We start from the raw sequence: 27811 nt of genomic DNA, 5'->3' as shown, positions 1-27811 counted from the left end.
TGCAACATATAAAACTATTGTAAGGTCTGATATTTCTCTTGTGTGTTACTGTTCATATGCAATCGTCCATGTCTTGAAACATGGATAATTGATTGGTCTTATAATACTGTTGTATATTATTGTACTTGTCTACGGCAACATAAAACTATTGTAATGCCTTATATAACAACTGCTGTACAATACTGTTCATGGTTGTGTTCACTAAACACCCGATGCCTTACATTATAAGGAATCTTTAGGCGGGTAACTGTCCTTGATCACTGCCTTCATTGAGTTAATTGAAGCAAAGGAACTGACTGAGAATTAATACGCTGTGATTTTATTGACCGAATGTTACTTATAATAATACACATGTCAAAGTCCATGTGTTGAAACAGTACTAGCTATATAGGCCTTATCATTACTGCGTGCATTGTATTCCTTAAATCAAAGAAAATCCGCTGAAACATATTACTATTGCGTTATTATTTACATTGCACATCTCACCTACTGAAACATGGACGGCTAATCACCGTTGATCATCAAAATGTTCCTGCGCACAAAGTAATAAGTTTAGAAAAAGTAAATTGTTACTGATCTTACTTCTGTTGTTCATTTACTCTTCATGAGCATGAGTTTTACAACTTGAAATCGTAGCCATCCAAAGACAACTTATTCTTGACGTGGCGAATCAGGTTTTTGATCTACATATAGTACAAATATCCACGCCAGGTATCTGAGTGGCGTAAGCTGTTTATAACCGTTTACAGCCCCGTCACCTTTAAGCTTTAACTTCCACTAAATATTCCTTACCAGTTAAAAGGTCGCTCTTGTTGTTTTCAAGCTTCGACAAACATATACAGTTAGCCTTGACCATGCAATTCTAGTAATACTGAAGACTTAAATTTTTCTGCCTCGTTCGTTTTAACTTCCCATCTTGCCGTTCTATCATAATTACATCCTCCTCTTTGTTTATCTGATGTTGCCTTCCCTTGTTATTAAGTTAGATTACAGCACGTTCGTTGAATTAAAAGATTCTCTAAAGGAGACGATTATGGGTGCATGTAAATACTACACAGGCTTTTAAGAGTTTGCCTTTAATTCAAAATTTGTGTTTACTTAATCGATGCATTATAAATTAGTCACATCCCTGACTTGTTTGGTAAAAGACAACAGAGTGGAGATGCATACAAAAACAAGTCTGTTTCGCTGCTTTTGTTTTGCTTTAAGTCGTTTTGCATTTGTTGTGTTTTGTTTGCTTATTTCCATGTTTGTTTGTTTTTTTTTGGGCTTTTTGATGCGTATGTGTGTGCTTTTTATGCCATGAATAATTGAAAAATCTATTACATACAAATATTCATCATTTCCTTATTTATATTTAACATTATAAATGTTTAACCAGGTTTTTTATTTTTTGTCCCTATAAGGTTAATGATACTATATTTATGAATTGAAGGAAATTAGGTAGTTTTATTTTCTTTCTAATTTTCTGTAACAACTGTTATCAAACTATGACATCCCTACAGTAACACGCTGTCTTTGAAACCATCAGTTCTCCCAATTCAAGAGTCAATAATCAGACAATCAGGATATATATTATATCATATTGTATTCAAGTGATGAAGCTATGTAATTACCAGCTGATTGCATGTTTTAGGCTAAGTAAGCATCGCTTAATTAGGATTCGTATACCGAACAATAACGAACAAGTGACGTTTGTGAAAAATTGCATTGCAGGAAGCCCCCCTGGGGAGAAATAATTTCAGTTGTGAAATGAAACTAGCTGCTAATGGTATATGTAAGGTCAAACAGAACACTCTTTACCCGGATACTTTAAGAAGAAATGACATTTGACTAGCACAAAATGAACCATGTATCTCGATTTTTGTAGATGACTTGAACATTGTATGTACAGTAATATATATATATATTCTCACGAAACTGCTACGAAGATGCAATTTGTCGTATTTCTTCATCATTTGGAGAATCTTGGGCAGAAAGTTTAAAGCAGCTGGTTATATATGTATCTTTTGTGAAATTTACAACTTTATTACAGTAGTGTATTCCCTTCACGATAAACTATCTTTTCACTTATATTATAGTTAATATAAATATTCTGAATAAACTCCTTATACGCATTTTCACATGTCGTATACGTATTGGACCGAAATGTTTGCTCGCTCAAATTCCCGAACATTTTATAGCAATTACTTCTCTTGAAATATTTCATCTTCCAAATTATTATGCACACTTTCAGAAGTGTTGGAAGACACAATACATGTCTCAATTAAGGAAAAAGTGCTTTGAAGTTGGGTGTTGAAATTTGCTTTTTGATTGAACATGATATGTGACCAATACTATATTTGGTCAACCAACAGGCTTGAACTTCAGATCATCCAAATGCATATAACCAAGCTGAGATGTAAATTTGTCGTCTTCAGCTACCTTTCATATATAGTTTCATTCCAACATTTTTAACATTGGCCACAGTATTTGTGGAATAACCATCCACCACCAGCGTGAGAGTCCATCTAAGTGACTCTATAAGTTAAATCAAATTAATAATTAATCTGAGCATGTCCGTTACATTTTTTAATATTTTCAGTACGAGCAAGCATATATCAATCAGCTTTTATAATCTTAATCGAACTAGGATTTATGAGGTTAAACTTCTAAGCTTGGATAAATTTATGCTTTTGCCGGAATTTTTTATTTTTCAATTTTCATCCTTGATACAATGTATTTTAATAAAAAATATCCCATACTATGCATGGTGCATTAGCTTAAGTACTCAATATTTTATTTTCAAGTAAAGACAGGCAAGTTCCAATGACCTTTCCAGATTTTGCTTGTTTTGTGTGATTAATATTAATTTACAAAAGTGGTGTGGAAAAATCCAATACAAATTCATTAATCGCCTGATTTATATCATTTATATGTTCCAAAATCAAATGAGTATAATCCCCAGTTTTGATCGACAGAATTGGTCCCAAAACTTGCAATACTAATTGAATAAAACTCTCAAGGTTTTGTCAACTTGTTGAGAAAAAGCTTAAAGGTTGCTTTTACAAAAACAAATGTAATTTATACTCACAAGGTGGTAGTGAAAAAGATGTATACGCCGAATGGGGTGATGGGCTTGTCGATGACTGACTTTCTAATCGAGGACTGACAAGAAAAGGAAAGACAATATTTTACATTATCGATTATCTTAATATCTTAAATATATGTAAAAATTATTCACCTTTGTAAACAATTGATTTTGACAATGATCAACAACAATACGCATTGGCAAGCAAATAAATGGACCAATCAGATATTTAAATATGACGTCACTGAACATGCACCCAACACGTTTTTAGACCGAGACTTTATATTTTCAAGGGATTTAAAAGATTAAAAAACATTATCGCTTTCTTTATGAATATCGTATGCTTCTGTTAACAGCCTATAACCAAATTCAATCTCCATAACAACATATGTTAATTTGTTGTTAGTATTGCTGTCTTCCCTATGATAACCATGCTAGCCTAACATATACAATAATAGACTACATGGTAAGCCTCGTTTTTTCTCCGACTTTTGTTCCACCTCTTGAAGTTGCTTATAAATGTATCATCAAAAATGGAATATCAGAAGACAAACAAATGTTCCTTTGTTCCTGTATGGGTAAATAAATAATCTCTTTGTAAATGATAGCAAATATTCACGTATAAAGAATTGTTTGGGAAATACTTAAGTTAGTTTAAGCATAAACTTGATAATTTTTTAATTATTAGACGGTGTAGGATTAAAAATTGATATATTACTCATTATTAATCGGTGTAGAATTAATCATTTGGGTGTAAGTTGATGATTTATATTGACTTTTTATATAAAAGATGACTTTTTTTGATGATAAAACTCAATCAAATTGAAAAGATTGTTCATCAATGTTAACATTGTGTTCCTACATTTGCTGCCAGACTAATTAATTCTAGAGTCGTTAATTTATTATTTAGCCACAAAAATATTACGTTGATCGAACACAAATGTGGAAGAAATGACAGAACTTTTGGCAAGTTATAAAACTCTCAGTGTGTAGGTAATTTCAAATACAAGTTTGCTGAATGTGCAGAAGTTACAAAAACAAGTTACCTTATTTGTTTTACTTGTCACTTTGTGAAATATCCAACAGACGATTTTTCGTAAAGGTTCACATTTTCTGTCTTTAGTATAGAGGTGTCCTACAGTTAATTGAGTTACGTGATACCGTTAACGTTATGAAGGCTAAATCTTTTCAATAGAAACACTCCTCTTATTAACTCATACCGGTATACCGGTTACTCGTCCATGAATATATTTAACACATTACGATGATTACATATAAGCACGCATTATTTCAGTGATAATCTGATAACAGCTGATACTAACTTCTCCTGAATTTTTCATGAGTTGCAATTGCAAATTGATATGTTTATACACCTCGGTATACGTTCAGGGAAAAACCCAAAATTTGAAACCGTATGGTTTGCAGTGTTTCTTTCGCCACGTCTAAGAATTGTATATCTATAGTGTAGAACCTTCTCGTCGGGCAATTGAGCTAGATGAAAACCCATTTTCTTTTCTTTCTTGGTTGTTTCTAAAAAAAATTGTTATTCCATACATACTATTAACACCACCCCCCCCACCCCAACCCCAAGCCTGAATAAGCGTATGGACAAGTGGATTTAATTCTTGTAATATCAGGTACTTAATTTCTATTTAATTATATATATATATATATATATATATATATATATATATATATATAAAGTAACTAGTGAGTATTCTTATAGGAGCTATAGAGATTTATTGTCTTAATGAGCTAAACTAATGATATTGTTCATCATCTCATCTCTCTTCTTCTTGCCTAGAGGCAAGTAAGGCCTCCACAGAGCGTCTTCATTGGTCTCTGTTGGCAGCTGCGTTTCTGGTCTCATTCCAGGATCGCCAACCAGCCCTCCCTCTCTCTCAATGATATTGTTACCCTCTCAATAAAAGATTGAAATTCCCTGCCCAGATAAAGTTTGCCGTGAAAGTGGACACTTTTCAAAGAATGAATTCCGATTATGTGGAATATAATATTCCTAAGGTCGGAAATATGTTAATGATTGTGTGTGTAATCATTGTTTGATTGATCACGTGTGTCTTGAACCCCTACAGCTGGATAGTTCACTTCAAACAAACCCATTAACTTGTAGTTTACGATTCTACATGGAGAGGGTTGTCGTGTGTAAAGAAGCGTCGTGAGCACGTCCAACGCACAATACAGCATTAGAAGTATTTGTATTTCTTATTGTCTGTTGAACAGTCCTCTGGATAGTCCGTTAACTGGAGCATAGCATCATTTATTTTCGTCACCATTTTTTTTATTTTTATAATTTACCATAACCGGAATTACATATACAAACCGTATGTACTGTATATGTGAAAGGTAACCAATTGCACGCATATACCTATACACAGTACGGATATTGATACCTAACTGTGCTTCATCATATACGAGTGTGTAACCTCAGCTAAAACTTTCCACACCGAAAGGTGGACTCTACACCGAATTTAAGTCCCGATATATCATATGCCAACAAAACAGAAACATTTGAAGTGATAGTAATGAACACTTTGAAGCTATTCCAGTTTAGGCTTCACCTATAAATTATGCTAATTCTCTGAAATGCTCCTTTAGACTAAATTGATGAGGAAGAGGAGGTGTAAATGTTAATGTTAATCCAATGCTTCATGCTGCCTAATAACTATGCCAAAAAAAAATCTTCTTTTAACGTCATAAGAACAACAGAATAACATATAACCCTCGCATGATAAAGTTTGCAATACAGTAAACACATTATCTGCTGCCATCGAGTCTATATGTTATACCTTTTGAGCTTTTTGTTGCATCTGTAACTGACCTGATTGTCTGTGTATTAGACTAAGAAGTCCAGTCGCTTTATTTGATGAGTGCAGCTAATAAGCAGTGATCGTCAACTGTCTGCTACATATCAAAAGTACCTCTGTGCCCTACCGCCATCATTAAGGTTTTTATTTTTGTTGTTCTCTACTCACACTTTGATTGGTTGGGGAGGTTTCTTCCTGATCCTCGGTGGAGTCGGAATAGAATCTTCCGTTTCGTCATCTTCCGATATCTTTCTACCAATGAAATAAGTTCTGACTGTTTTCGATCCCTGAGGCACTTTTGGTGACGGTTTGGTGACGTAGACCCTACAACATGCATAGATGATGACCAGGAGTGCACCCGTTGATATAACTGAACAACCTACAGCGATTAATATAAAGGAGAGCTGACCTACAACAATCTGAAAATTACAAAAAAACAACAACAAATATAAACAAGAATTAAAACACTAAAACTTAAATAAGCATTTTGTAAATTTCATTTTAAAATATACTTCTTTTTTGTTTTTGGAATGACATGGATTGAAAATTTTCAATCTAACCTGAGTTAAATTTACATGTCAGTATCTATGACGTCACAAAACAAATTGAATGGAAGACCACAATTCTTTTCATTTCATATATCGGTATCGCTCTTTGTTATGAAGTAGGGCCTTTAGTTCGTTTGAGGGGTGCAAAAATTATACACAATTATTTTGTGACTCATAAAGTTCAGGGGAATGATCTATCGTTTCATTTCAAATTTTCAATTAATTTATTAAAAACATTATACCAAATTTCATCATGGTAATCGTGGTATGTGGTAATTAATGGTGGACTATGTAGTAAGATACTATGTTGCCAGGTAGCATATCTTCCAAAAATCGGTTATTATATGATAACAATAGATAATACACACTTCATCACAATAAAAAATATACGGATATCAGCTGAAGAAGCATACATATACTGAAAGACACACAATATCCTCAGATATGACGTCATATCACAATATTTGCTTCTTCTTCTTCTTCTCCCTTTTCTTGCATGCGCTTAGTTATGATTGAATGACATTGCACGAAAATGTCATGTTTGCTCTACGGTGTTGTTACTTTCGGAAGTCTATGTTTTTTCCTCTCATGATCTTATACTCTATGCTATTACAAAGGTCAAGGGTCATGATACTTCCCTTCTTTGTAGTTGCCTACTTCCGTGATTCTTTGCACAGATTCCATTAGAAGAGTAAAAGACCTCTCTCAAATTTTGAATTCATGGCATTTTATTTATTTATTTTAAATTTTCTTTTATTTTAATGTTATATTTCAGTACATGAAAACGAAGGTATGACGACAGGTTTTAAAGTTATTAAATGAAACTAATTGCTTGTTAAACACAATTTAAGCAAAATGTTAATCTTAATAGATATCTTCTAAATTGTCAATGGTTATTCCTTACGATGCGTTGTGATCAACTATAAGGAAGGGGTTGACATGCCTTCAGCAAGTTTCAGTGACGTTAGATAGATTTTAATTGTGGTAAGAAGAATGAAACCATCATATATAAGTCAAGAGTCATAGCAGATTCAAGTTGCAATATGATTCCCGCCTGATACTTCACGCAGAAAGGACCTGCACATGCGCACAGGTGTACCATTCTGTATTCTAGAATTCTCGTATTTAGAAAAGTATGTGTGGTGACTTAATATATTGATACGAGCCTGTGTATCAGTGACCGTGCATAATTACATGTATAGTTATAATCAAAATTGATCAGGAGAGTGGTCCCTAATGTAAGCAGATTCATTTTGCTAAAAATGTTATTAATTTTAAGAAAATCGTATATGTGTTCGGAAATTGCAAATATTTCTCATGCATGTAGACTTGCAAGTAAGTTGGCATTTGGCAATTAAGTAATTAAATGACCCGGAAACGTTCTACTTGTAATGGTATCATGATTATGTTCAAGATAAGGCATGAACTGTGATTAAGGGTTGAGATTGGGAATGGTCGGGGGGGGGGGCAGGGGTCAGACCCAAAGTTCACGTGGTGAAGTTGCCACACGTGGTGACGTCATGCCCATGTGACAGACATTGCTGTGAAATTTATTGGAACATGCCTCACCTAGCCGGGATCGGGGCCCTCTATAGGTGAACGCATTGTGGCTTATTATAGGTACCTATGCGAGGACAAAGTTAGTGACCTTTTAAGTTTATGTAATGAGAAGTGATAAACAGAGAAGCTAGAAATAAGCAAGGCTCCCAGAATCTCTTTCCTGATTAAAGGGCAAAAAAAAGGGTGAAAAACAGAACACCAAACTTAGTTGCCAAAGAAATGTTAATTCACGTTTTGTCGTCCTTATCATAGCCTGAATACATTAAACTATGTCGGCCTTGATTCAAAACAGTCCCAAAACTATCATTCAAACATGAAGTAACACATAATCAGTCCGGTGTGATTCAACCGTAAGTATATATATAGTGAGTTGGAAAATTCAGAACAGTGAAATAACATCCAGCTGCCACCGGGATTCGATCCCGGGCCTCCCGATTTATATGCGGACACCCTAATCAAGTAGGCCATAGACCGTCATAGCATGTCCAGAGGTTCGAGAACAGTAAGGAATGTCGTCATTCCACCGTATAGACTTTTTTGCCACCTGTATACTGTATCAAAAAATGCTACTTCTGTTTTGGTATATTTTTACCTATTTATACATAAACTTGTACCATATATATTACAATTTTTACATATTTAGCTTTATCGTGCACTGAACAACCTTTTTTTCTGTCTTCAGGGCATATACATGATTTTATTAGCTACAGTTGTTGTATAAGTCTCATATACATTTCAGCGACATTATTGATCGCCAATAAGTAGCATTATGACTAAATATTATTGCAGTACATCTATAGCGAATACGTTCTGTATTGACAACCGCACTTGTATAGGTGTATATACATATCTTGCATCTTTTTGGGGGATATGAAAGATGGAAATATGAATTCAGAATGAGGGAAACAAAATCAAGTATTCAAGATACAGAACGTACACTGAACCCTGCAGAGATAATATTTCAATGCTGGAATATGACATTAAAATATATATGAACTTCACACTGAAAAGCGCGTTTTCACCTTTTTAAGATGGCATATAGGCTACGTAGCCTATCTAAGAACTGATGTACTCTCAAATGCGTTCTCATATCAATATTGTATCGCTCTTTCTACTGTGATCTTCTTAATAACAAGGGCGCATTTAAAGCTGATCATCAAGTAAGCACTTATTTCCTCAAATCTTAAATAACCTGCAGGTTGCGCATTACTGACAACAGCGACTACATATTATTTCCGCTTCATACTTAATTAGTTCAAGTTTAGTTTAGTTTAGCTTCGTTTATGTACCAGGAGGGACATAAAGTCAACAACAAAACCCTATGAAAACAGACATCTAAACACAGGAAACCTCAAATCTTATTAGAATTCTTAAACTGGTCATCCAAAAATTCTTAAAAAGTTTTGACTCCTCTGGAAAGGACAATTGACTTACGTAAATCATCATTTACAACCCTCTGAGGGAAGTAGGTTTCATGAACATTTAAACTGCAAACTTTCTGCAACTTATAAAGACAATGACCTCTGGTGTTCCTATAAAATAATTACTAGGAAAACTAATAAAGTCACTAAATGTTTAGTCATCAAAACCATTGACAATCTTGTACACCTGAATTAAATCACTCTATACTTCCATGATCGGTGAGACTGAGAATCCGAAGCCTCTCATGATAACAAACAGCACGTCTTTGAACTTTTTCGAAAATTTTATTTTCCTTAAAGAAACAAAAGTAAGGATTCCAACCAAAATTTGCTATAGTATCATACAGATTCTTCGATATTCAGAAATCATATCCATATTCTGGTATAACCATATGCAGTGTCTACCTTTCTTCGAACTTACTCGTGGATTAATTACTCGTACGGGTCATCTAGTATTTAGTATAAGGTTGAGGTCTCATTTGCAACGCATTAAACTGATGTTAATAAAAAATAAATAAAAAACCGTTATTGTTCAGTAGGATTTCACTTTTTTTGTTGTTGTTCACAATAGATAGTACATCCACCCCCTTTATACACTTTTTCATTGGGGATTCTCTTTAGATTTTGTTCCTCAATATGGCTCGAATCAAAATTAATTAAAAACATATGATATTTTTTTTAACTTTCTTTCAGTTACCAAAAAAGAAGGAAAAATAAGAGAGAAAAATCCGTCAAAAAAGGCGCCAGTTTTCGGGTTGAAAACTTAACCAATGGATCATGTAGAATATCATGTGCTGCTTCCTGAGGCTTGTCGATTTTTAGATCTTCATAACACCTTTTTGTTTTATACTCAGTTCTTTTGATGAAGTTGTAAGTAAATGTCACTTTCTTCGAAAGTTATTGTTATGATATAGCGGTATTTTTTACCACATCAGAGGACATACTAATTAAGCAGTCAGTGCATGTTTCTATAATATGCAAACTGTCCAAATATCATTGGCGAATACAAATTTTGTAATAATGCGGTAGTTCCCCCCCCCCCCCCCCCATTTTTCTTCTGGCAATATTCCACTGTCGTGTATAACCGCACTGTTATCACAGATCAGTGAGTGTTATGCATATTTAATCAGTGCGTATGAAATGATATATTACACGTCACGTGGTTATGGTATTATTCAGAAATTTGTTCGTGTGAAAATGGAGATATTGTTGATTATCCCATGACCAACAATTTTTTTCTTAATTTTTGATCTTATGAGAGAGAAAACGAGAGAAGACGAGGTGTGTGATGAGAATTGAAGCAATCATCTCGTGGAAAATGTAATCATAAGCACGGATCAAACTGTCAGCAGTGCTGTAGTCGAGTACCTGTAGGCGAGTATACCAAGTATACACTCGAGTACTTGAGCTTCCTTCCTAGTACCGAGTACCACAGTCCGATTACTGTTTAGGGGTGTGGGGGGGGGGTCCGAATACATAATGATCAGTGTCCGGGTACAACTTTATAGTATCTATATAAATACCGAATATTTTCACCGAGAACTTTCGAGTACTCGTCTGAAGTGAGTAATAAATACATTAAATCGAGTACGAGCATGTTAGCATTTTAGTGCGATTACTGAATAAAGGAAAACGAATCAAGAATACGATTACTTACTATTAAAAAAAAATCACCAACACTAGGTGCAAATGGGTTCGCATCAACTCTAGTTTACAGTTAGGAGTTACAGGAAAAATCAAATATTGTCGACTCAGCATAACACGTTAGTTTTAAACTGCACCATATGGCGTAATTACACTGCGTTTGTTGCTGTGTACTCCAAGAGCATGTATAGGTACTTATACTTTAATTTAGATGCAGGGTACAACCAGGGAGTTGTTATGAAACAACTCCCTCGAACAACACGGTTGGGTTAAAATGTTTCATATCTCGTTGTTCATATATAGAGACGATGGAAAGGATGTATCCCTTCTACTTTTACCTCATTTGTTGATAAACTATATTTGTAAGTTTTCGGCGATGATTTAAGTTATTTTGTTCATTACAACACGGCACAAACTCACCATGTATATACAGAAGCTTTGAGGCGTCATTAAAATGGCTGCAATTGACGGAAACTTACGTAATGGGAGTTGGGGAAAAAACCCGTAGTCCTACGGGCACAAATCCTTTTCTGACGAGGCTTGCTTAGTTAAACCCCTGTTGGATATCCTATATCCTATATATTTACGTTTCAAGAGAGTTGACAACATCGAGGAAGATTAACTCTATAAAGAATTTCTTCCAGCCTGAGCGGCTGAATTTTGTCATCTCACAAACTCACGGGGGAAACATAGGTGATTATCAGTGAGCAGGTGGACACATAATGTGAAATCGTTTGCAGTACAAGACGTATTTGCTTTGTAATAAAAAGACGTATGGCTATGTTGTTTTCTTGCGTTACCAACGTAACGTGGGTTGTAAAAACCGGGGTAGCGCCTCACGCTCTATACGAGGGCTAAGTTCCGGTTAACATTATATTGTGCATCGCAGAAAGTTAGTTTTCAAGAGTTGAAATGAATACTTTGAATAATGAGAGCATTGACGCAAGTGAGCATATACTTAAAGATGACGGGGAAACTCACTCAATTGCTTTGAATGGATTTATTCAAGGTAACCTGTACGGGGGGGGGGGGGGGTATTGGGATTATCTAATTGTGCAGAAATTTAAGCCATCGAATCCCCGGAAGCACAAGGAACTCCCAAATATGGTTTTTGTACAAGCAACTGCTAATAAACCGAGTTATCGTCTGCCTCGACTACCGTTTCACCAAGTATTTTCATCATCTTTTTTTTTGACGACCGGTTTATTATGGAACGCCAATGGTTCCATATTCTAACAGAAGCTCGTGTGAGTGCTTTCAAGTACTATGTGGTTAATGTAAAGCATATCTGTTGCTGATTTAAAATGGCGCGTAAATGATATTAATTTAAGGTACTAATTTGTAAAATTAATAAACCCCAGAGCATCACCGTACTTGGTCAGCTATTTTGCCGCATTCACACAGACCGCCCAAAGGCTCGGGTAATATCATATGAGGTATCATGTTCTGAAGATATATGTAAATGATATAAGCTGTTATGTAATATGTCTTTCGCGTTGTCTTTCAATATTTACAGGAAGCTTACATGAGCATGAATTGAATATATAAACACTTACATCAGCCTACATCTAATTTACATTATGGACATATCCTTCAGGTTATGTGCATGTCTTTCAGAACACCATCATATCTAGTGACCCATCTGGCGTTCCATACAAGCGGAATTAGTTTCGCCCTAGTTTCCTTCAAAGATCTGGATTCTTTAACTTTACTTTCTAGACGGTGTGGTTTCTTACTACGATTCTTCAAAAGGTGTGTATTGTCAGTCTAGAAGTTGCCACGTATCATGCCTCCTGAGTCAATATGCGTGAGTTACGTCACTTCCGCATATCCTTCAGCCGTACCCAGTGTATAAAGACAATACTACCGGTTACTGACATTATATCTTGCTTTCTGCAAGGCGCGCTGTTTTCGTTTGTTCACCTCCGACTTCATCACCGAGTGTTTTTTGACACTACTAGGGTTTCTCATCCATGGTCGAATTCAAACTCTTCATTTGTCTTTTTTTTTACTCTATCAATCTACACAGCCAATTTATCCTTCTTTTTTTATGGGAAAACAAACCTTCGTGGCTTAAACGGCCCACGCACATGAAATGAACTGATAGCCTACCGTGGAGCATGCATGGGCGTATAGGCTAATCAACATGACCTAATCAGTAAAACTTTGAAAAGGAATATAAGCGATACAAGTAGGTCAAACGTATTTGCAAAAGGATAGTAAAGAAGAAGAAGAAGAAGAAGAAAAAGAAGAAAAAATGGAACGGATATGGGCGGAAAAAAAGATTGATCGAAAGTTAAGACACAATCTATATGCAACTGTAACTACGAAGCGAGCAGCAAATGTCAACGTGTTACCATCGCTATATATACTTCAAGAACAATAAAGAAACGTAAAGGGTAGAGACTTTTAAAAGCTTATAACATCGATGATTAATCGATAAGCAAAGCTTCAAAATATATGTTTTCTTTCTCTCCTTAGTTTTTCTCTTTGAAGAATGCACGCGTTCAGATATACGTGTACGTTGTTTATGACCTCGTTCTATAATGAGAAATCGAGTTCTTTCTGGGCTTTTTGTAAGCTGTTTTTCTTTTGAAGTGCAGAGTTCGAAAGTTCAAAGGGATAAATTCTATACAATTGTTCTGTTATACTGTTTTGTTTAGCTATAGAGAGATCCTTGTGTTTACCTAGTAGTTTATATATATATAGAGAGAGAGTGCCGTACTAAATTAAAACTAGATTGCGACCATGTATCATACGAATCTAGTTTATTGATGTATACGCACGCATGGAAAGGTGATAGCTTACGTAATTGCACGTCTATAAAGTATTTTGCAGTGATATGAAGCATTACTGACGCATGTAAGAGGTCGAAATGAAATTAATTTTTGATTTGTAATCAGCTATTTTGAAATTTGGGATTTCAGGCTATATACCTTTTCCCGTCGAGCCATGAACATAACAACTCACATGATTCGAAATGTGGCTATTATCGATTTTCTGTTCATATGTTACATGCTCTTCTTGGAGTATTGCCATTGTGAGTACGGCTTATGAACGTTACAAGCAGTAGGGTGCACCAGGGTCAGGAAGGGGTGCGTTTTTTTAGAGATGTGATTTTATTTTCAAGCTTGTTCACCATTGGCTTGCCGCCCCTAAAAGATATTATTTAAAACGTCTTATTTTATATATGTCGTTGTTACTCTTCTTAAACACGCGCCAACTACTCCAACTTCATAATACACTGTTGCCCCCCCCCCCCCCCCACCGCCCCCACTCTCTCCATATTCTATTTCTCGCATAGAAGTTATGGCATTTGTTGACATTAATGACAGTGAATTACGTGTATATGATATGCATTTCGGAATCATTTCGTGCCAAGAACTATTTCTCTGCTACAATAAAACGTCTCTCCTTCTAAAATAGACTTTCTTGAGGACTTGATCGAGTGTTTCACTCCATTAGGAAATCACGAACTCAAGAAGAGATTCCTGTATCTTTCTTTCTCGTGCAAAACATTGCATATAAAGAAATCCTTGAAAACTAGGTTCTTTATACTTCATCATCGTCTCAAAGTCGATTCCTTACCCTGGATGGCTTTTGCGTTTAGCGATCCCGTCATATCACATTAGCATATAGTCTCTCTTAAAAATGGAGTTGTTTCCTTTCAGAGAAATGGAGGCTACATTTTAATTATTTAATTCTTTACAGTAAATGAAGTAAAGTTTCCTTAGATCGGAAACCCTTCCCACTTACGGCTCAGAATAATCCAAGAATACAGCCCTAAATGATCTTAATAGACGATAAAAGCATGTATATATATATATATATATATATATGTATATATATATATATATATATATATATATATATATATATATATATATATCGTTTCGTTTGTTCCAGTATAAATTGCATAAAATACAGTTCATAAATAGGAAAATGGTGAGTATAATAAATATAATAAATAAAATGTTATATGTGCATTCATAAAATGTATAAAAATTAGGAAACAGTAACCCAATTAGGGAATAAAAATTGTGGAAACTATACAAAATACATCAAATCAAATCATTTAAAGTGTCATGTTGAATAAAAATAGATGCTCTGTATACAAACGAGTTTCTGAAAACTTGCACTCTATATTTTGGTGTCAATGCACGATTCCTGAGATTATAGCTAGTGTGTCGACACATTGATTTCAGTTCTGCACGAAGCGGGTGATTTTCTTCTCTTTGAATATTCCTACTTAGTCTGATAAATTCACGCCTAGCTCCACCATTGACCTGATCAACCATACTCTCATAATCCAACCTGAAAATCTTATCACAATACTTCAAGAATGCTCTGATTCTTTGTTTATCACAGGCAAGCAGAAAATGATACCAAACAGGCACAGCATATATTATATGGGGCAGAATCGATGTTACAAATACTTTATGCCTCACGTCTAATTCGAAGAACGGAACGAGATATGTCAATGTGGATACAATGTAGTAGACTCGTCGTAGTATATTTGATATATGACCAGTGAATGTTAATTTGTTATCTATACGCACACCAAGATACATGGTATGAGACACACGTTCAACTTCAGAGTCCTCAATTACAAGTTTTTCGGATTTAGTTTGGATGAGACCTGCATGATTGATGTTAATATTTTCAAATACCATTTCTTTGGATTTTGTCAATATATATATATAGCCTATATATATATATAGCCTATATATATATAGCCTATATATATATATATATATATATATATATATATATATCACTCATTTAATTTCAAGTTGGTAGTTTACTCAAGATCCAGCCATTCTCTACCCAGCATAGTTGTGTAACACGTTTTCCCGTTATTCCTATAATATATAATGGAACAATTTGCTTTTATTGCATGTGTTAAACTTGGTACAGACTTGCTTTCGTATTCGCTGTAGTGTATCCTTTTTAAACCTCTTCACCAATGTTCACAATTACATTACAATTGTAAATCATCACAACATATTTCCATATTCTTAATTTAATTCAGTTTAAAAATCTTCCTGCTACTTTTAGTGTACTTAACCAATGATCAAAAACTCCCACAAGTGAACCTGCACACAACAGTGCAATGGTTTACACAATTTATCATAACTTCCGTTCCAAAAAAAATTATAATAATTATATATCAAAACTATGCAAAATATTCTGTTTCTAAATCTCTTATGAAATGCCATCTTCTTTATCGCATCTTGTCAATACACCAAAATGGGAACACAGCCTTCCTCCTCTGCTATAAAGAGTCAACCATTCCAATTGTACGTCAACTGAATGTCAGCTGAAATATGCAATAGAGCAGTCAACCTGACGACAAGTAGGTCTAAAATGTCACAACTGTGTAATAAGTTGTGAAGAAGACCCGCCGTCACATCTGAGCGGATGTTATTTTCAAGGTATTAAACCCGCTTATGTAGTGTCCGTTACCCGGAAGCTAATAATGACAGCTATAAAAAATGACAAACTTTTCACCTCTCCTTAAATGTCACTCGAGAGGCTTTTTGAACTTAACAGTTTGTTTTGACAAAAAAAACTCGGTTGATTTCGAAACCATGGTGATTGATGATTAGCCGTTTGAAAGGGATAACGAATCCATGACACGTTGCTAACGTCCTTTTTAAGTCTCTTGTGACGTATATAGCCTTGAATGCAGTAAAATGTCGTTTCATTCGTGTTCTGCTTTGTTCTCCGCCCCCCCCCCCCCCTTCAATATGACATTTGGAGTTGATTCTGCTTTTTAATCATTATTATTAATGTTTTTTTTGCAAAATTCAATACCTGAAGCATGTTTCAAGGTCAGATTAAACTTCATCAAAACATTTCACGTATATTCATAATGTAAACATTGATCCTTGGTGTAAAATATTGACTTTTCGTCTTATATTAGTGCCTCGTGTAATTACCAAGGTGTAGCGATAAAGCCATCCGCACACTGCTTGACTGAAAGAGACTGCGGAAGACGTAATGAACTCGATTGTGGTGACCTACTATTCGATTGTCGCAAGATCCACGAGATAATCGTACGTCGTAAGATCGTGCAACTTACCCCACCCCCCCCCCCACCCCCATCCCACAGGTTAAATTTGTCAAACTGGGCAGTTTTAGTCATTATGAGCCGCTCACTACACTTCCGTCGGCATATCAGAAGTTTACCTAGTTAAATATGATTTGAAATTATGAAGGAAAATAGTCAAGATATTCGAATTGAAATTTTTTAATATGGCGAATTTAAAATATTGTAAACAGTTACCTAAAAACCGAACGAATATCCTTATGTACTTAAATGCAATTTAATTTCCGATTGATAAAGAGCAAAGCTTCGTTATTAAAAATTCTTATTTTGATTTAACTTGGCAAAGGTGAGGTTACTGGAAGTTTGTACACGCTCCGCCTACACATTCCGCGCCAATGCATATACGGTATATAATGTATATACGTACGTTTACTAATGAGTCTTCCGTTCTAACATAATTAACTCTGTTTTTGTTCTTAATTCCTTTTTTTAATTCAGGTTTACACTTTCCATTGTATAGAAATCTTTAGTGCGTATATAAGATTTAATTAAGTACACTCAAGTATTATTTGATATTGCTACAATGTAAACTAACGACGAGCACAACACATTGCAATTTATATCGAAAACTTTACCGAAAGTGTATACAAGCACTTATCGTTTCTTTGTTCGTTGACTACCGAATGTAAACACATATTAACTACAGTCATATGAGTACATTAAAGTACATTTAAGTATACGTTATTTTAGTAACATTTCGAAGCTCAGGCGGCATCAGTAGTCAGAGCTACAATGTCAAACGTTAGTGACGTCATCAAGTCATCACCCATCAGCCAACATTCTATTACATTTATGAAAGCTAAGTTTACCGCTGCCTTCCCTTGCACAAAGGATGATAGTATTTCTGCGATGTAAGATTAAAGTACCGTTGCCAGTGCGTGGGTGAGTGTATAGGGAAAGAGGCGAGAGGTGTTCCACAAAAGTCTCCGCCTCCTCCTTCTGTCTCCTCCACACTTTCCCTTTTAATATGTCATGCAGTTCTTCATACCCGCCACCTGTTTTCTTTGGTAATATCATTACCACCACCCCCCCCCCGTCCCGTCCCTCCCGTAAGCTCTCCTTGACCAAAATGACGATATCATTTCATGTTTATCCACGTCGGGCCAGCGTTGATTTGCTGGTAAATTATCGACTCTGTTTAAAATTTATAATACTAAAACAATGCTGCAATTCATTTCTTTAAATTGAAAATACATAATTAGTTCCTGTAAAATAAAATAAAAAGTAGATGCTCTTTGTAACCCACATATTGCCCAAGTAAACCATTGAACGTCTCTGACGAAAACAGTTTAATGAAACCAAGACTTTCTTGATAGCATTTAAAGTCCTTGACTAGATCTTATGGAATAATGTCAAGAGCTTTAATGCCAACACACCCACTGTAACTATAAACTTAAGTGGTTGGCTGTTAATGGCAGCAATAATGTTTACTCAACTTCGTAGGACAGCAATGAAAGTGTACAAGCTAATTACGCGTGTGTTCATGCTATCAGGCTATAGACTATATCTTGCATGCGTGGTAAATGTTTATGCGGAAGACCTGTATATATGTTAAAGTATGAAAGAACAGATGTTTCATATCTCTGTTGGAGGCTCGTTATCAGAGATATCTGTCATTGACGAAGGCAGGATTTCAAAGGAGGTGGTGTTGGGTGGGGGGGAGAAGGCGGGAGGAGGGGGACAAATTCCAAATTTTCCCAGACAGATTTTATCTGGGGCATGAACCTTTATGGACGGACTTTGTGCAAATAAATACTTTTGAAGTTTTAAAAATTCTCCCGTCTGGACCTCCCCACCCCCCCCCCAACCGACTGACTGTAGAGATGGGTTCCTGCCCCGGCCCCCTTGGACACGCCACTTAGCGGATCAAAGTAATTATGAAGGCATCCGGTGGACATGGAATCTCTCACCCCTCACTCTCTGATCACTCCTCAATACTTTAGCTTCCTTCTGTTCGTAATACATACAAAAGTCCGATGTTTAATTGCTGGAAATGGCCACCTTTATATCAATTTAAATATCACCGATCTTATAAGGGCCCACCATTGTCCTGTATGTATAGGTTTGGTTATTCACGTACTGATATTTCGATCTATTAAGCCTATTTCTTCATTCATTGCCAATCACTGTGACTGTAGTAGATTATACATGTTGTTTTTTCTTCGTCTGACTCACACACCTCTTACACTGATATTTTTACCGTCGCAACTAATTCAACGCGCTTAACAGATGCACTCATTATGATGAAGCACCATGTTTAACGTAAGTGTCGTTCTTTATATGTAAACGTTTCAAGCATATGGTTCAAATGGAACATTAGTTCATAACATGATTTATACTTTTCAATCAACTTAGGCAGTTAGGTACTTTCGTTTTCCACTAAAAGCTTCGATCCTCTGCGGAGTCGTTAACATCATGTCTACTCATGTTCGTTGCGTACGAAATTTGCCAAACCAATAATCACGAGCTATACAGACCATTTTAATATATAAAATTTACAGTGTTCATCATCGTAAAATAGACTGTAGTAATAATCCATAGAGTAATAGTAGATGGAAAGGGTAAAGACCAAATAAAGAACGGCTCTATCCGACATCAAATTATTCACTTATGTATGGCCGGATATAGAAAATTGTCATTTGTGTATATAAAAAGGTGGAACTTGATTTTGTATTTCATTTATACGATATATATTTACGATTTGAAAAAATGTTCAAATGCAACAGCTTAATGATAACTTCTAAATACAATGTATTTGTTTCAATGAACGATGACTATAATCGTGGCTCATTATACCTGTTGTGTTTGTTTTATTTCTCGGTAATATTTGCATATTTGACAATAAATTACTTCTACAGCCTTGGATAGGGTTGCACCGGATTTAGAATTTCATCATATCCGGCCGGAAGTTTGGAAATTAACATAATATAACAATTTACCTTAAGGGTAAAGAGTGGAGGTTGGGGGGGGGGGGGTGGGTTGCAAAATCTACTTAGCCGTTCCTATCAATTCTTTTTTGCCGTGAGTGATATTTAAAAAGGAGATCTTCTAATTGAATGAATTAGCACAATGAACAACTATTAATTGGAACTCTATACGTTTCATTACAAGAAATCCCGCCGAGTACTTGACTTTAAAAAACTCCTCAAATCTGGCTGGAATTCCAGCGGAATTTGAAATCCCATGCATCTCAGTCATGTAAGGTACTATCGTGTAAAGTTTCCATGACAATATCACGATAATAATTCATTGAAGAAAACAGAATTGTTATTTATATATATATATATATATATATCTCCGTTATCAAACTATTAGCCATAGCCTATAATAAGCACGGCCGTAATAACTACAACTTATGTCAGTATCCACCAAGTAACAAATGCGGTCCATTTACAAACAACACAGGGGACATGTAATTCTAACGGTGTTATCGTTGCATTTAACTGCATGTACAAGGTACGCGGTCACTGAATTAGCCAAAGTGATTCGTTTTTTCCCCCTTTTCATCATCAACGTACCTAATTGCAACATACCATGTGAAATTCACATTTACCTTCCGTTTCTTATCATCTAAATATAGGAATGATCTGTCTGCATCAAATTCCAACGGGCCTGTTGAAGATATCATTCACAGTTTCCTTTAAGACACACCCTTACTACCCACCCCTGACATCTATCACCTTCACCCCACCCCTTTCACCGTGTGGCTGGATTGATCAAACAACCCGCATATCTCCACGACGCCAAAATAAACTTTCATTACAGTTAGTCAATAGTCAAAGCATTTCCTTGAACATTACAATGTACGGGTTGTTTGTAACCAGGTACCGTAACTGTTATAATAGAAACAGGTATAATATAGCTTTCCGTAATGTGATATAATTTTTGCTCTGCAACTGAAACATAACACAATTGGTTAGACATATGTGAGATAGATAAGCAAGTAAGTATAACTCTTTCTTGTCATAAAGTATATTTCTTCTCAGAATCCAAACGCTAAAATCGAATCGATAATATATTCACTTGTTAAAAGTACTTCCCCCATTTTGTTATATTCCAACGTATATCTCGTCATATCGATTCATATGGAGTATTAAGCGATAAGACGTAATAAATATTCTATCCAAATTGAGCTGGACATGCTATTCTCAAGCCAAGAGAGCCTCTTGTCCATTTATTAAAGGAAAGTCATTTTATTGGACATTTCGTTTCACGATCGAATTTTAATGCCAAGAGATTGATTAGTAACTCGAAACGCTATCGACGATGATATTAAGCAGTTGTACAGAATACTAAGAGTGTAAATAACGCGTGAAATTATATACATCGCATCACCCATGAAGTGGATAAAACTCATTAACCTTTTACTATACTGAATACTGATCTGGTGTCTGTATGTATTATGCTGTGTGTATGCGTGCGTATGTATGCCTGTGTGTGCGTGTGCGAAGTTCACAATATTGGGATGGCAAGTCTAAAATGACCATTAAAAGTTGGATTGGATGGTTAATCATGCGAGAGCAAATCACCTTGTCTTTAGTAAAAATCGCTTGTAGAGAGCGATAAATATATATGACTACACACATTTGCTTCTGCTAATGTCAAAGATCGACAGGTCTTGCGAATCAGTCCTTTTAACAGCAAGGTATAGATTACAGATAATATGTAAATCGTCTGCATATAGATGAGAGTTCTCTGGTCAGTTCAAATTATAACACGTTTAATTTTAGTATGACTTTTAACTCGAAATAGTAACGAGATTGTGTACAATGCTGCAAGGTTAGAACGTGCCTTTTATTACTAGTTTCTTTTCAGTGAAATTAGTGAAGCGACAAAAGCTCACCAAATATCAAATAGCTGACACATATATCAATATATATATATATATATATATATATATATATATATATCAATATATATATATATATATATATAAACTTATATATATAAACTTATATATATAACCTTATATATATCTCTACTTAAACGTACAATTGAGATCTGTATCCGATCCATGTTTGGAGCTCTATAAGACCATACCGTATACTCAAACGTACAATTGATATCTGTATCTGATCCATATTTGGAGCCCTATAAGACCATACAGTACTCAAACGTACAATTGTGATCTGTATCTGATCCATGTTTGGAGTCCTATAAGACCATACAGTACTCAAACGTACAATTGAGATCTGTATCCGATCCATGTTTGGAGCCCTATACGACCATACAGTACTCAAACGTATACACTTGAGATATGTATCTGATCCATGTTTGGAGCCCTATAATACCATACAGTACTTAAATGTACAGTTTAGATCTGTATCTGATCCATGGTTGGAGCCCTATAAGTAGAAGATTACATATTTCGGCACCTTATCTGTTCTTTAACGGTCGAGTATTGCACCTTCGAATTTTACACAACATTCAGCTGATGCATCAGCCAGTCAGTCAGTCAGACAATCAGCCGGCCCTCAATCAGTCAGTCAGTCAATTCATCAGTCAGGTAATCAGCTTGTCAGACAGTCAGTAAGGCAGTCAATTGATCAGTCAGATAATCAGCTTGTCAGTCAGTCAATCAGTCAGATCATCAGCTAGTCAGTAAGTAAATCAGCCAGTCACTCCATCAGTTAGTCAGTCAGTCAGTCAATTGGTCAGTCAGTAAGACAGTCAATTCATCAGTCTGATAATCAGCTAGTCAGTCGGTCAGACAATCGGTCAGTCAGTCAATCAGTTAATGTTAGTAAGTCAGTTAGTCAGGACAGTCAGACAGTCAATTAGTCCATCAGATAACCAAATATTCAGTCAGTCAGTCAATAAGTCAGTTAAACAATCCGAGTCAGTAAGTCGATCATAAAATAGATAAATGTGACCAGGAAATTACTACTCTGACTAGTATCCCTGAATTACATGTAACCTATGCGTACCCCTGGCATATTGTTTCATGTTTATATACCATCTGACGTCATGACCTTGATTGTATAAATTGTTATGTCAGTTATGAATCCATGCTTAAACAACAGCGAGTGACAGCAAACAAACCTTCCTTTACAGTTTACACGAAACAACATTAAGGAAATTAAGCATACAAATTGCGATGCATGAATTTAATTAATGTAGTGCGTCATGTATACTCTATGGACTAAGTTTGATTAAATTACAAATGAAATTGTATAGTTGAATTCAGGAGAACGGATTTGATTATTGCCGTCATGCCGTTGGTGACGTTCAAGGGCGTAGGAACCGGGGGGATGTGGGCGCCACCCCCAGTGAAAAATATGGGGGCGGAAGTATCATTCCGCCCCCCCCCCTGCTTCGCAAGTCAGAAAACCCCTTTTTCATTTCCAAATGAGAAAAAAATCTCATTTGGAGCACCAAATTGCATCTAAGGCCAGGTGAAAATGCAAAATTATTTACAAAATGGAGTGAGTGTTGAAGTGTGCTATATTGCACCAAATTGCATCTGAGGCCACCTGGAAATGCAAAAAAATCCAAAAGGGGGGACACCCCCTCCCCAGGCCGGCCATCAGTCTTCAGCCCCCCCCCACTCAAAAGTACCTTCCTACGCCACTGGTTACGTTATATAAGGGTCATGTGATAGATTCACTTCCAATTTGAAATGAAAAGATGCCCAATCTTCGAGAATTTGAATCTTTGAAATAATATTATATGGCCTATCAAGTTGAATCAATATTATGTGAAATGGAGGCATAGCCGATATCAATAATGTTCGGGCAAAATCGGATTATTATTTTCATATTTCTGTTGTATCATATGCATTGTATTTGTGTTTGCTTTTCATGTGGGGGTTCATGTGTAGAGTTTTCAGTTTTAACTGCAATGCCCATCCATGCATTTTCAGTGCAAAATGCCGTTTTAAAATCCGTTGATGACAATTTTTAATTTGCTATTGACTGTTGTTATGTTGCGTATTTTTTAGTAGTACAACACAGTATAAAAGAAACTGAACTATATATACGTGTTTGACATATATGCCGAGAGCATTAAAGGGTATTTGGGGACTTTTGACTGAAAAAGAAATGTTGGCGGTACAGAAATTACGTAATATCTTTTGAGCGGAAGAACAAAGGCTAGGCTATGATAATCACGCCGTGAATGCATCATTGTATATATGTTATAAGGCAGGGTTGTCTAACCTACGGCCCGCGGGCCACAGTCCGGCCCGCCGCAGGGTTGCGTCCGGCCCGCGCGAGATGCTCTACGGTGCGAAATTTTAGTGAGCAGATTTATTGATAACAATTTGAAGCTATACAATCAATCATTCGAACCTTCTGGGTCCACAAAACTGCATACAGGTCAGTTTGTGTGACACTCTCTAAGCGGAGGGGGGGGGGGGGGCGGCTGGACTTCAACTGTTTTATCAGGAAGGAAAATAAATCAGTGCGCTCCACGCGCAGTGCTCACATTTTGTTGCCTTGGGCTTCGGGCAAAAAATCGAAAAATCGAGCGTAGGGTTCATGCGGCCCCCTCCTTCATCATAATCATTCCATGTGGCCCTCCTCTGCAAAAGGTTGGACAACCCTGTTATAAGGTAACCGAATGTAGATCAAATAACTGTGTAATTTGAAAGGAATACTCGGAATAGCTAGTCGAATTTCGACAGGTGAAGGTCTAAGTGAATGAGGAATAATTTGTAAGTTTTTAACCGTTCCGTTTTCGTGTGTCGTTATTTGTTCTACGTGTTTTGTATATACGCTTGAATAGTGAGATAGACTACCCCTGCTGTGTTACAAGTACTTCAGAAATTCTAAGAAAAGGTCGCAGTCAGGCTACGTAGTCTGTGAAAAACTCTTTACACAATTTCGTTCAGTAAATTAGTCATACCTCACCCCCCTCCCCACCACGGCCATTAACTTTTCAAAATGCGCAGTATACTTCCACTGCATCACTTCCATCCCCTACCCCCCCCCCCCCTCCGCCCTCGTTAAACCCTCTTAAATTGCAATTTGCGTGGCGACACCTCTCCCTGAAGCTGTGGGTTTTAACGTCAGGATGGGCTACGCTATAGGCCAGCAGTCAACAAGTCCATATGCCGAGAAAATCTAACGTTCAGTTCATACGCACAGTATACACTCGATTACATGATGTAAGTATAAAGATACTTAGCCATTGTACAATTCCTCACGGCGAGACACGCCATTAGAGAATCATTTTGAGAGAAATATTAGGTATACAGATAATACAGTTTCTACATAATTTGATATATAAAACACTAAAAAATAGGAAAGATTGATAATGCTTATTGACTTACCGCCATTTCCTAATCGGAATTCTCGACCCTGGGCACTGATTGCTTTATTGTTGTTGTTGTTATTATATATATGATTTATCTATTTATGGATGAGTCATATGAAAAGCTCCATGCTTCGGTTATTTTTATTCAAGAAAACACTCGCACATTATTTTTATCCCTGCTGCTGCTATCATCTGTGGATGTTGAGTCTTTATCGATTCCTTTTAATTAAAATCCAATTTGGCAAAATGGCGGTCACGGTTGTGTAGTCTGCACTTATAGAGTTTCGTATAAACCGCGCGTTAGCTTCGCTTTTCTTCTTAGAAGTGATATCATTCTCAGTGATGCAACGCCGGCTTGTTAATAACAATACCGTAACATCATCAATGGTACAATCTGATTCGTTCTGAATGAAATCTGAAATAAATGACCGTCTGTTACTAATGAATATACCAACTCGATGATGAGAAGATGTAACTGACTGGCAAGGCCACATGGGTTGCTAAGTGAAACTCTAGTGTGACATGTATGTTAGAACCGCCGTCGTGGCTTGAAGGTTCAAACGATACGGTTGTTTAGCTATTTGGGAACAAAAGAAAAGGTTAAAAGAAGAAAACAGTCAGAAAAGTTCTAGTGCAAGATTATTTTAAGACTGCGGGCAAGATCTAGGGTAATTAACGATTAAATTTCAGGTTAATAGGCTGTTGTTGAAAACGGTACTCAGTGACAAGCGAGACCGTCCGGCGATCAACGTTCTAAGACTTTAAGCATAACTATTCAGCTATGTACATATCCCACTGCATCAGTGAATTACTATATGATGCGTCAAAGCTCAACACAGGTTCCACAAATTATGCCTTGTTATACGCCGAATAATTAAAAACAATCGTGCAACTGATAAGCAACCGATAGCTCTAGATCAGCTGATTTCTTCGACCTACATTGAAACCGGTTACCTTAGTAACTGATACCTTTCCTTCACTACATTATGAAGCAAATCATATCTCATGTAAAGGTTCCATATATCATCCACATACGATTTGCTCAATATTTGCAGGTATGAATATTTGGTGGAAATGTGTTAAAAAGTGATAGCGTTCTTCGTCCGGAGATGATAATTCTCTACACAGGCTATACAGTCATGCAAAAAGCAAAGAGTATTCTCCAACTTTAACGATCCCAGTCACTTCGCCGAAGTATGTATAGATATTTTAACGTGTCAGTTCCCGATCTACGAATTGTTGTCGCTAAAAGATCGCGCAAGAAAGCTTGCGTCTTTTCGCGTTAGTTAATACATTAAGCGAAATTCCTGTATGTCAGCTTATATCAGAGACTTACGTTATTAGTGACAGCTCGGTGACATCCAATCCATTGCCTCACTGTTCATTTAAATTGTATAGGCTTTGCTGCTATAGTTTTGTCACGAAGCGTTATACGTTAATAATAAGCAGAACCTCTATACAATAGCACTATATATTATATACAGGTGTTCGATAACGTAGTTGAATATATTTGTATATGTATACAATTCGGTGAGCAGTAATAAAAGACTTCTTTCTTTCACCTTTTCGATTCAAGCAAATTGTAAATATTGCTCACTGTGTTTGTTTGATTGTATTCAAATTTAACTTGAGTCAGTGGCAAAACGTAACTTCAATGAACTGAATAGAAGGCAGTGACCTTTATCGAAAGACAAAAAGGAGACTGGATTTAATCAAGGCTACTAAAGCTAGGCTCGTGTAAATATAATAGTTTCTCGTGGAAAATGATTATATGTACTGTTAATAGGGAACGAAATGACTGATCGCCAGAAGCTTGAAATTAGACAAACCGGAGTGTCAGTGTAACCCCCCCCCCCCAAGTATTTTATCCGGGCGGATATTATAGTTCAGTTTAAAACAACCGGATAAAGTATCTCCGTTGTGTAAAATCCCCTATATATAATGTGTACATTAGTTGCGTGCACCCTTAGCATTTCGAAGGTGTGGGAGCGGGGTGGGGGACCAAATTCCCCCGTATGATTTAGGCAGAGACGTGAACCTTTATGGAAGAACCAGCGGGGACTCCAATGGGACTCCAAGGGAGGTGAGGGGTGCTGCTCCGGGGTCTCTGTGCTGCGGGGTCTCCCCTCCCCCCCCCCAAACTGCCTGTGCAGTTCGTGACTTTGATTGGTCATGTTTCATTTCCAAACAATGAATTACTCATACATGTTTCCCTTAAATTTCCTAAATCACAATTAACATGTGGTAAATACTAATACTATACCCCCCCCCCACCCTCACACACGCCTTTAGTCCACATATACACACGCATAGAACTATGCTATATTATATATATATATATATATATATATATATATATATATTTATATATATAT

At 36.2% G+C, this 27811-nt stretch overlaps 1 protein-coding gene across 1 annotated transcript in view; it reads right to left on the bottom strand.

The window, feature by feature from the left end:
* Nucleotides 1-26982, bottom strand: part of LOC139963935 (synaptotagmin-5-like) — a 60329-nt gene extending 33347 nt beyond the window's left edge. The window contains exons 1-3 of the mRNA XM_071965174.1: nucleotides 25453-26982; nucleotides 6064-6314; nucleotides 3074-3147 (exon numbers count right to left, since the gene is read on the bottom strand). Coding sequence (XP_071821275.1) covers nucleotides 3074-3147; nucleotides 6064-6314; nucleotides 25453-25458 — 331 coding nt within the window. The 5' untranslated portion in view covers nucleotides 25459-26982. The remainder of the gene's footprint in view (nucleotides 1-3073; nucleotides 3148-6063; nucleotides 6315-25452) is intronic.
* Nucleotides 26983-27811: the final 829 nt, after the last annotated feature.

This window comes from Apostichopus japonicus, chromosome 22 (assembly GCF_037975245.1).
Source record: "Apostichopus japonicus isolate 1M-3 chromosome 22, ASM3797524v1, whole genome shotgun sequence".
Taxonomy (NCBI): Eukaryota; Metazoa; Echinodermata; class Holothuroidea; order Aspidochirotida; family Stichopodidae; genus Apostichopus; species Apostichopus japonicus.
This window is presented reverse-complemented; position numbering and strand designations above follow the sequence as displayed.